Raw genomic sequence first — 11,212 nt, 5'->3', positions numbered from 1 at the left:
CAGATTCCTTCAGGATCGTCTCCGGTCTCAGATTCACGGGTGGTTCAGACCCCCTTTTCCTGACCCTTTCAGCGTCCAGCATCTCCAAGTCCTGCTGAGAGTATTCAGCTTCGGCCCCATCATGCTGAGAGCTTGAGCCCCCGCTTCTCCCAGTTCGTCCTCCTCTGCGCCCCCCTGCGTCCACGACCACCTCTGGGACCGCTTCCATTCCTCATGAACCAATTTTGCCCTGAGCTCCTTAAAGACAAGAGCCGATGGAGGGTGAATGCCTGTACCATGTTCCTTGTAGAGATGGCCTAGCATGCCGCATACCGCACACCAATCCGATAACTTTTCATATTTGACCTTGTAGATTTGCCTCTCGCCTCCCCTGATCATAGATACAACGTTCTTAAGCGGCTTGGTGACGTTTATCCTGACCCACACACTGTAGAAGTTTCCCGTGAAATCGTGCAACTGAGCTTCAGTGAAGAGGACCTCTCCCACCTTGGCTGCAAGGGAAGGAACCAGGTGGGCGTAGAGGAGCGGTACATCGTGAATCTGGATCCATATCTCGATTGAGTCCAACCTGACAGTCGATGGCTTCGTCACCCCATCATATTCCTTGAGAATTACTGCATCACCTCTGAAGTGCCACGGTCCCTCATGCATGACCCTCTCCCAATCCCCTAGGCAGGAAAATTGGATAGTGTAGAGGTTCTCCTCTAAAGGCTTGAACTTAGCTTCTTGTGCGAGATCCCATGCCGCTCTCATGTTCTTGAAGAACCAAACTGACTGTAGGGTTTATCGGAATTAACCCTAGCGAGAGCAATCCACCTAGCCGCCTCCTGCCGGACGTCTTTCTCATCGAAGATCACGTCGTCCAGGTCGTCCTCCTTCAGCCCTAGCTCTTCCATCATCCTTGCGACGTCGCTGATCCCCTCCGTAAGCGGAGATCCATCTGCCGCCATGTCGAAACCCTAACCCGAGTTTAAAGATCGGGTTTCTGCAGTCGCCCTATGCCCCCGATCCTCTGAAAACAGCCAAGGCCCTCGGCCAGGAGACACCGAGAGGCCCTCCCGCGGTCCAGGAGAAGTAGCTGCGGAGGGGTCGCGGGCGGGGAAGATCAAAACTCGACGGCGGCGACAATCGCCCCCGAGAAAGCAAAACCCTAACTAGAGGGAAAACTATACTCGAAGCCGTTCTGTTAGCCACAAGAAAGCTAGGAAAGATAAACAGACTAACAGAGGCAGGATCGGGTCGGCCTTTATGGCAAACAAAACGAGGATTGGGCCGGCCTGTTTTTTTTTTTTTTTTGAGATAATAGTCCGGCCTGGTATCAAGATCGCTTTAAAACAGGCCGAACGGTTAGGCCCACGCACCCTCCGCCGTGCCGCGTGCGTGTGAGCCCTAGAAGGATCGGCACCTTCTTGTGGCCACCCAACCCACCCTCGCGTTCCCCCCACATCTCGTCGCTCGTCGTTTCCCCCAATCCGCTCGCCTCGCCTCTCCCCAGCCGCCGCTCCGCCCCCCGCGCCGCCTCCTGCTCCGGCTCCGGCGAGATGTCTCGCTTCGGGCGCTCCGGCCCGCCGCCGATCCGCAACACCTACTCCCTCCTCGTCCTCAACATCACCTTCCGTAAGTTTCCCCTTCGCATCTCCACTGCGCATCCTTCTCCCCGAGGTGCGCCTCCAATAGGCGGCTGCTCTAATCCTCCCCGTGCGTGTCGCGCAGGTACGACGGCCGATGACCTTTTCCCGCTCTTCGACAAGTACGGCGAGGTCGTCGACATCTACATCCCAAGGGACCGCAGGTAGGCAAAAAAAAAAAAAAAAAAACCCTAGGTTCTTCGTATGCTGGTTTGGCAGTTGGTCTGTGTTCGTGTGTAGATTGGGTGGGTGTCCTGTAGGGCTGCGGAGTGTGCACACGGAAATTTTAGGGTTGTGGGATTTGATTCATGTTGTTTGTACACCTGCACACGGAATTTTTAGGGTTTTGGGAGTTGTTTCATGTTGTTTGCACATCCATTTTCTGCAGGACTGGCGACTCGCGAGGGTTTGCCTTCGTGAGGTACAAGTATGAGGACGAGGCGCAGAAGGCAGTTGATCGCCTGGACGGTGGGTTGCTCTCCTCCATGCGAATTGGAAAATTCTGTGGTACATGTTGTTTTAGGATTGGATTCAACTTCATTTTGTTGGTTATCTTCCAGGGAGGTTGGTGGACGGGAGGGAGATGATGGTGCAGTTTGCCAAGTACGGGCCAAATGCTGAGCGGATGTAAGATAAAACGTCTTTCCTGACTACTGGCATAATTATTGAGGAAATCTTGATATTGACACTTACTCCCTCGGTTCACATATATAAGATGTTTGGATATTTCAATATGGACTACATACGAACTGAAATGAGTGAACACACACGCTAAAATGTGTCTATATACATCCCATCCATAAAAAAAAGTTACAAAATCTTATATTTGTGTACGGAGGCACTATTTTTAAGCCAATGCCGATGTCTTGATATTTAGGCATGGACCGGTTATTTGCTAGATGTAAACTTCCTGGTTGGATGTGTTAGGCACTACATACCCTATGTCTAGTGCAACAGTAGATTACTCGGTACTAGAGCAAAGGAATCGATGGTTTTGAAGATTTTGCTACATTTGGATGCCATGAATTATCTTTGATTATGAACCATCATTCCCAAAGTGTTAGGTTACATCAGTATGGTGCGGTATTAGGTTACTCAATACTAGAGCAATTATGATGTTGTCTTAATTACACAATTTGCTGATCTTAACATATTAGCTCTTATTACGTACCAGGTTACAACTTGTGTGAATATGTGATGCTCTGTCTAGGAATCATTTTCTTGTAATTTTCTGTTGGCAATGGTAATCAGCAAGAAGTGGGCATGCGCTAGCCATAATACTACCTGATAAAGTTTATTTCTCATACATTGTTTTCTCTATAGTGAGAAAAGTAAGCTATGCATATTTTGTCAGGATATACACTATGTAGTCAGAATTGATTATTCCAAGAAGTTCATGAAAATTGCTCTATGTAAAAGAATGAACTAGCACCTATCATAAAGCTGTTCTGTTTGTTAGTGTTGAAGCCGATGACCTAATATTCTTTTGCCTCAACTTTGCAGTCAGAAAGGGCGAATCATGGAAACGGTCCCGAAGCCAAGGGGTCGTTCCAGAAGCCGCAGTCCAAGACGGGGGTATTTTTTTCCTAGATATATATACATGTTATCATATATTTCTTCGTTGTCGTTTTCCCACTTAGTATATTGTACATTTCATTTACCATGCACATGTGTATAGCCCTTTCGGAGGGAACTTTGGCTTGTGCACAAGCCCCATATGCCTGCTTATCTGGTTTGGGATTCAATTGAAGCACATTATTAAGAAAGAAAGAAAGAAAGAAGGCAAGAGAAATAGGGCTGTAGTTCAGTAGTTGTGTAAGTAATGGAGGTTCCAGTAAGTTCTTCAGCATCAAACTATGGACATGCCATGGTTGTCGACTTTGCTGACTGCTACAATGTCTATTGGTCACGTCGATGGATGAAGCCATGTTCCTAATGATAAGATTATCTATCAAAGTGGGATTCGATTCAGATTTCCTCCATTCTTGTTGCTCTTTTTTTTCACAATGCCAAAAAATCACGTGCATACCTCATCTGCAGGTACCGTGATGATCATCGGGGCAGAGATTCTAGAAGGCGAAGTCGGAGTCGGAGTGGAGATAGATATGGACGTGACAGGTACAGAGAGAGGGACCATCATCGTCGTAGCAGGAGTCGTAGCACTAGTCCTGATGATTACAAGAGGCGTGGCAGAGACAGGTATACACATCCAGATAATCATTGTTGTTTTATGCTGGGTTATATACCGTACATTCATTTTTAGTTATATGTTTTTTGGCTGCACATAGAAGTCCTAGTCGTAGCAGGAGCCGCAGCTACAGTCCTGATGATGACAGGAAGGGTGGCAGAGACAGGTATGCACATCCGGGAATCATCTCTTTTGTTCCGTTTTACTGAATTTAACTGATGCCCTTTATTATTGCAGTTTGTCGCCCGCACGCAGAAGCACTAGTCGCTCCCCTCGCAAGACACCACCTCCTCGCAAGACACCACCTCCTTGCGAGGGGTCTCCTGCTAAGCGCAATGATGACCGTTCTCCTGTTAGGCGCAATGATGACCGTTCTCCTGTTAGGCGCAATGATGACCGGTCTCCAGGCTCTCGTAGCCCTTCAACATGAGCTGAATGTCAAACAACTGAGGTCTCTAAACTGTTCAAATTATATATGTCATCACAGTTGATACCCTAGCACGCGATAACATGACTTGTGCTTCTGTCTACAGGATCAATGGAACAGAGCTGCTCATATTGGAGGCTGTTCAGTTGCTTTATCATGAACAATCTGCAGTTACAATTGCAAATTAAAAATGTTGTGGTGCTTGACATCGGTGACTACTTCAGGCTACAGATGCTGCTTTGTGGATGTCTGGATACTTGTTAGAACTATATGTACTACTTCACCTTCTTCCAATTCAATCTTGTCTATTAGCACCAAGTATTACTATTTCCTTTCCAGTGTTGGGCACTTACTATAAATGGTAATTTGCACCTTTCTAGTTACATGATGTGGTGAAGAGGTGCTGGTTGATAAAGGCTGAACACACAAGTTGCTTGCTGTTGCCGTTGATATTGTTTGTGCTGTATCCCTTAATGATGATGATGCTGGTGATGGAGATGATGATGGTGATGCTGGTGGGGGTTGATGATGGTGGTGATCATTTTGCTGCGTGCACTCTTGTTATGCTGACAAGTAAGGTTCAAATGATCCAGCTGAGGTTCACTGCTTAAGCTGTTCATCAATAATAAAGTATTAAACAACTCTGGTCCATGTTACTGCATGCTAGGATTTGAAAAAATTGGTTTCTTAGTTGAGTCTCTGCTCATGATTTATGTTATGCAACCACAACATATCTTTACAAAAGTGTGGTAGCAACAGACATTTGGGTGTTCTTTGTTGTTTGTTCTGGCCTAAATAAATTCTGATATGATGATAGAGTCTTGAAAGATAAGTGGAACTTAAAAGTTAGTACAGTACCTTTCTATACCATTTAGAAGTCTATTATGTAAAGACTACATAGCAATGCAAATACTCTTAATGTGCTGACCAAGTCAATTTTTAGTATCTTAGGATTTTGTGTGGTTTATAGAGTTCAGAATGTTTGGCAGTTGATGTTCCAAGTTTACAGTCACTGTAAGCATGTGGTAGCATCTTGACTTGTAACCAGTTTGTGAGACTTCTTTTCTTCATATTATGACTCTTATACGGCTTTTTTTTAAAAAACTTTACAACTCTTAACATCCTTTCGCAATAGAAGGTGTGGTAGGTGTTTTCAATTGCAGACTGAATTATGTCAGCTCCAAGGCCTGCTGCCCTGTAGATGTATCATGCGAATGCTGACTTAGGATCATGTGGTGATGGCGGCCCTATGGAAAGAACCTACGCTCCATGATTGATGTATATATTTCCGAAGTGTAATGTATGGTAACTTTGTAGTGATGTTCATTTGGTACACAATTGAAAATTCCTTGAAAAGAACTTGCGCTGATTTGGTTTGATTGTACCATGGGCTACTTTGCTCATTGACGAGTGCTTGTTGCTTGTTTGGATATCTAATTCGAAGTATTTACCTGGCATATTTCGGATCTGCGCTTTCAGTGTACAGAGCTACCTGGCAAAATCGTATACTTGCTGTCACGGTGAACAACAGGCAGCGATGACTGCACACAACAGGTCACAGAATGTTCACGAACATTTTTCAGTTGTCCCGAAAGTGTCAACCGACATCCCTGATTAGTCTGAAAAGCAAAAGATGCCTAGCGGCACCCTCCATTTTCGCTCATATAAAACACGCTGGCTGAGTGGGGTTCGGGGTGCCAGAGGTGATGGATTTGTTCAGGAGAGCAGAGGCTCCCATAATTCGACAAAATATGCATAATGTAGTATTAGGGCTTCTCCAGCATGGTTTGCCAAATGGACATCTCAAAATGTCCGTGGACAGCCAACCGTACGGAGGCAACCGTGTCCCTCAAACACCCCATACACTACTCCCTCTGTTCCTAAATATTTGTTTTTTTTTAAGATTTTAAATGGACTACCATATATGGATGTACATAGACATATTTTAGAGTGTAAATTTACTCATTTTACTTCGTAGGTAGTCATTTGTTGAAATTTTTAGAAAGATAAATATTTAGAAACGAAGGGAGTAGATTTTTATTGAATTTTGGATTACTTCTTAAACAGCGGAAGTCCCTAAAAAAACAAATTTACTCTTTGTCGGAGGTAAGGTCGACGACCATCGCACCAGACGGTCCAGCCTCCTCGTCGTTGGGGGCCACCGTGGTTTGCATCTTCGTCGTGCTGCTTTGATGCCTCCTCATCCTCAGCCGCTAGACCGCATTTTGTTGACGCGGAGTTGCCTCACGGTGGACCGCTTTGTATGGAGGCGAGAAACGCCCGGTTCACGTCGACAATTCCTGGGGCCGCCTCAACCATGGTCGCGACGGCAATGCAAGCCGAGCCTCCACCAAGTGATGCTCCTCCAGGAGTGCCACCCAACACCAACGCCCCATCAACAACCATCGCCTCCTTCGCTGCAGGCTGTTCTGGCTCTTTGACCTCCACCATAGTCATGGGGTTGCCCCTCCCACTCCTTCGAGCTAGGCACTCCGGAGCCGAGCTCAAAGGTGCCCACATCAAATGTGGGCCTAGCACCAAGTGTCCACAGACAAACCACAGAGACAACCATTGTGATGGCGAACAACAGGCACAAATGTGATCTAGGGGTGGTCAGACGACATCTCGAACGGTTGGAGAAGTGACTCAAAGCTAGGGTTTTGAAGTAAATAACAGGGGCAAGGCACAGAGGGGCAAAGGCATGAGTGCAGGCAGCCAGAGTAGGCTTCTCAGGCGGCGCGTCGGGATGAATGCAGGTAGGGAATCCTGACAGCGACAACCATGAATCCTTTGTTCGGAACAACAATAATATTAGGAGCTTTTGGCATAGGCTTCGGTGCATAATAACAGCAACCTGGGCACTTGTCATGCATAAAACTAAACTAGCACAGCTTGCAATGTCTCGTCGAAGTAGAAATGTGCGATGAACTAGTTCAGCTTACAATGTCTCCAGGTTGTACAAAAGCGTTCGACGAATCGCTTGAGGATGCATAACACTGGCGGCAGTTTAATCAGCAGACATTACAGGTGCAACTATATGTAAAAGCACGGCCCCAGGATCACGACTGCATCAACTTCAAGCCTGCTCAGGGGCGCTTCGGAGGGAAATACTGCACGTTGTTGTCTTGGCACATCCCCTGGAATGACCAGAAGAGAAATTATTAGGTCAAGACATCAGAGTTGCGTCGCAACAGTCGCAATTCTTGCAAGAATGAAGGCATGCAGTTTTTACCTGATACTCCTCTGGAAGTTCCTCTGAGACAGCCAGAGTATAGCACCCTGGAATGAACCTCCCTGCAGATTGAGAAACAAACATAAGCAGATGGTTTCAGTTAACCGTTACAACGCAACACTTTGTTTAGCATAAGTCGTGCGGTTATGACACAAAAGCAGACATGGTCCTCCGGCAAAGTCCATTTCAAAGGGCTGCCAGAGTAATGGCTAGCACCACCATGGACCATTGGCATTAATTTCTCTGTTATGCTTGACTAAAAGCTTTCACATGATATGGAAGGACATAATACTGGCGCGTGGTAATAACTGGTTGAAGTTCTTAGTAGGGGACTTCTTTTAACAAGGAGACTGCCTAGATTCGTGATGATAGTAACATCATACATATACTCGACAAAAAAGAAATATCTTCCTTGATATTGTTTCATGATGCAGAATTCAGATTATGGCCATCCCACTCAACTATTAGGATTCTTGTTGACAAATCCTACGGGCTAGAGCCATAGGCTCGATCGTTCCCACTACTTCTTGAATGGTTAGGTCTGAATCCTGTAGTGGAGCTTTCCAAAAAAACTTTCCGAACAAATTCACAGTTCTATTAACTCAAGCGACTCTTTACTGTTGCTCCAATTTTTTTTACTTTTGCTTCAAGTTAAGATTTCTATTTATTATATTTTATTATATTGATGGTTCATCACATTGCCTTCTATGATGCAATTCATAGACAATACATATTGGAACCCTATATCTTACTTTTTTTTATCATCCCTCCCTTTATCCACATCCCTTTAGTTTCTTCACAACCTAGAATCTCATTACTTTCTAGAGAATTCTAACGAATTTCATATAAAAAATCAAGACCATAATTTGATTCAAATTTGCACTGATGCAATCCGTCAGCCAGTTCCTTTCATTTACATTTTGTTCGGCATGATTTTCACATTGTGAAACAATGTCAAGGAAGTAATTTTCTAGAGTTCATCTTTTTACTAGAAACATACAAAAAATTGTTTAAGTATTGGATGACAGTACCAACATGCATTACTTAAATAAAGAAGGCTTCAGCACGCAAACAATGGAAAAGATATGCACTTGGGTTAACAAGCATGCAATCAGACAGTTTAAATAAAGATTCCAATGTCAAATCTAAAATGTTACAAATACAAGCTTAACACAACAATTATTGTCCTATGAGATAATCCACTGATAATTTCCTTGCTATAACAAGGACTCAAGAACCCAGCCCTGGAATTAAACAAGCTAGGAGTGGATCTTGGCAAATATTTCAGTTCAGTTTTCTGATCCTTCACAAGTGGTAACCACATACAGGTCAAATAGATATATTTTATAAGGAAAGAATGCCAACACACTCAGGTGGATCCTTAATAACGAATTTAAGTACTACTAGCAACCATAATATTTTTAGAGAAGGGGAGTAAGAAGACAATGAACCATAAACAGTATAAGGTATATGCAGTACTCATCTGGACACCCCACCTAGTAGTGATTATAGACCTAAACGATTAGTATATGGTAGCTAGGAGAGCTTTCCAGTAAATGGTCTAACCTGTTCCTTTTTAGTACTCTATAAAAATGTATATCATAAGTTCATAACTAGGCTCGAAATGTAAATGTGCAATAGCATAAAGTAAACCAAACTGGATAGAGAAAGTACCCTGAAGACAAAAATAAGCAAATGCTGTGTGATAACTATTTAACTACACACTCACCAATTCTCAACCAACGAGCAGCCCAACTCCTATTGGGATCCATCAGCGATATTATTCTGCAAGCCAAAATTTGTGCAATAAATTCAGAAAGAGGAAGCACTGGGCTGCATAAATAATATATATTTAAGGGCATACGATCTTTCTGCGTCAGAAACAGCACATTCTTATGAATATATAAATGTTTTCATGAATTATTCACCAAAATCACCCAAAGAATTGAAGTAATCAACAAGAGGGGTGGAATTTATTTAGAGAAAAATAACAAGCATTGCATTTATTTCTTCCTCTTATCTGTTTGTCAGTCAATTTGCAGCCCGTGAAAGCACTAGATATATTCTTTATCACAAAAAGAGATTACAAAAACATGGATTCAGTGCATCTCCACCAGAGAATTAACCACTGAGCAACACTAGCCAGAAGAACTACAAGACTGCAGTGCAGAATAGAGTTACCCAGTGAAGTTGGCGGTGGTGCAGCTGACCACGTTGTCGCGATCTTTGTCCATGTCCAGGAAGGGGCAATTCTCGCAGCCATTCTCCCTGAACTGCACATCCCATGCAGCAATCAGACACAGTAGATGTTAAACATCAGCAAACAACAATAACATTCAGCCACGCTGCTTGTGCCACCAAATCGGACAATATTTCTCACTGCAGAATTTATAAGAAACACAGGCACGCGATCCAAATCGAGAACATGTGGCTAAACCCTACCATCCGACAGCGTACTAAAAGAATAAGGCGCCCTAGTTTGACACGCAGATATAGATTCAATTAACCGAAAGGGGGGTCGAAACCCTAGGTCCAGACGGACGGGTAGCGATGGGGGCGGCGGCGGCGGCGGGTAGGTACCTGGTCGTAGGTCTTGACGAGGCGGCAGCGGAGGCATGCGCGGAGCTCGTGGCCGAAGCTGTTCGGGATCTGCGCGTGCTCAACCCCGCCGTCGTCCATCATCCCGCCGCCGCCGCCCCTCATCCTTGCTTCCCCTCGCCTCGCCTTGCCTGCTATTCGCTTATGTCCTCTCTCGCTCGTTCCCTCGCTCGTTCCGTTCTAGAGCTCTCTCGTATCTTCTCCTTTTCTTTTTCCTATTTTTCGGGTATTTGTGTTTTCTCAGCTTTTCAGCTTGGGCCTTGTATGTGATGTTTGGGCGCATACGATCCAACGGTTGTTGGGTTTGCCGACCTTCCAGAGCCCGCTGGACTGGACTAAGTAATACTCACTCCTTTCTAAGGCTTGTCTCAACTTTTTTGTTTTTTCACTTACAGAATGCCTCGGTTGATGAGATTTGAGATTTGAGCCCTATAAATCGAAAGGGAGGGAGTAGGACAGCAAAGAACGAACTAAGGCCTCATTCGGTTCATAGGATATAAGAAAATCATCTTGTCTCAAAAAGAGAGAGAAGAAAATCATCTTCTTTGTCTAAAAAAAAGAAAGAAAAGAAAATCATCTTCTAGCCCTAAAAAAAGTAATCATATTTTTAAGAAAATAAGAAAATCATAAGAATAGAAAAATCATAGGAAATGAGGTGATATGTATTTCAATTTCTGCATGGAAAGAGAGGTTGTTTGATGCATTCCTTTAAGATATGAAGGTCTCTATCCTACATACCCCGCAAAAAAAGTCTTTATCCTGCATAAAAATAAGAATCCATTTCTATAAACCAAAGAGCTCTAAAGATATATTTCCGTTGAAAATCCTATCCTATAGATTTTCTATAAAATTCCTACAAACTAAAATAGGCCTAAATGATTTCACAAAACTAGACCGTGTCAGTCCTTTATAAATATCCATGCCAGATGTGTAGTAGGTAGGGGAGCTCTTGTGGAAAGCGAACTTTTGGCTCTCGGGTGCGCACACACCCTATATGTGCAGTATTTTTATAATTCTAGGAAAATTAAAAAAAATCGGAATCTTTTTTCGAAATAAGATCAAGTATTATACTTGTATACAAAGTTTGGACAAGGAAGCATTCCTGTTGACTTCCGGGTGAAAAGAACAAATTTATGATG

The 11,212-nt window shown here is 44.0% G+C and overlaps 2 protein-coding genes across 3 annotated transcripts; one reads left to right on the top strand and one right to left on the bottom strand.

Annotated features, from left to right (window-relative positions):
• The first annotated feature begins 1,411 nt into the window (after positions 1–1,411).
• On the top strand, positions 1,412–4,693 carry LOC123187898 (serine/arginine-rich splicing factor SC35). Of its 2 annotated transcripts, XR_006494212.1 has the most exons (10): positions 1,412–1,617; positions 1,714–1,792; positions 2,017–2,096; positions 2,189–2,255; positions 3,132–3,203; positions 3,669–3,827; positions 3,917–3,982; positions 4,054–4,267; positions 4,350–4,515; positions 4,624–4,693. XR_006494212.1 is itself a non-coding variant. In XM_044599889.1 (9 exons), the coding sequence occupies exons 1-8, from the start codon at positions 1,542–1,544 to the stop codon at positions 4,244–4,246; spliced, it is 792 nt and encodes a 263-aa protein (XP_044455824.1). In that variant the 5' UTR covers positions 1,412–1,541; the 3' UTR covers positions 4,247–4,267; positions 4,350–4,693. The 2 variants fall into 2 exon arrangements, 1 of the variants encoding a protein (XP_044455824.1); XM_044599889.1 differs by having other exon boundaries at positions 4,350–4,693.
• Positions 4,694–7,084: 2,391 nt separating this feature from the next.
• Positions 7,085–10,308, bottom strand: LOC123187897 (transcription elongation factor SPT4 homolog 1). The gene is made up of 5 exons (XM_044599888.1): positions 10,056–10,308; positions 9,657–9,748; positions 9,205–9,260; positions 7,476–7,537; positions 7,085–7,380 (listed from the first exon to the last, which is right to left on the bottom strand). The coding sequence occupies exons 1-5, from the start codon at positions 10,176–10,178 to the stop codon at positions 7,330–7,332; spliced, it is 384 nt and encodes a 127-aa protein (XP_044455823.1). The 5' UTR covers positions 10,179–10,308; the 3' UTR covers positions 7,085–7,329.
• Between the last annotated feature and the right edge of the window lie 904 nt (positions 10,309–11,212).

This window comes from Triticum aestivum, chromosome 2A, assembly GCF_018294505.1.
Source record: "Triticum aestivum cultivar Chinese Spring chromosome 2A, IWGSC CS RefSeq v2.1, whole genome shotgun sequence".
NCBI classification, from domain to species: Eukaryota; Viridiplantae; Streptophyta; class Magnoliopsida; order Poales; family Poaceae; genus Triticum; species Triticum aestivum.
Note: the sequence above shows the minus strand (reverse complement) of the source record. Positions and strands in the feature narration are given on the sequence as shown.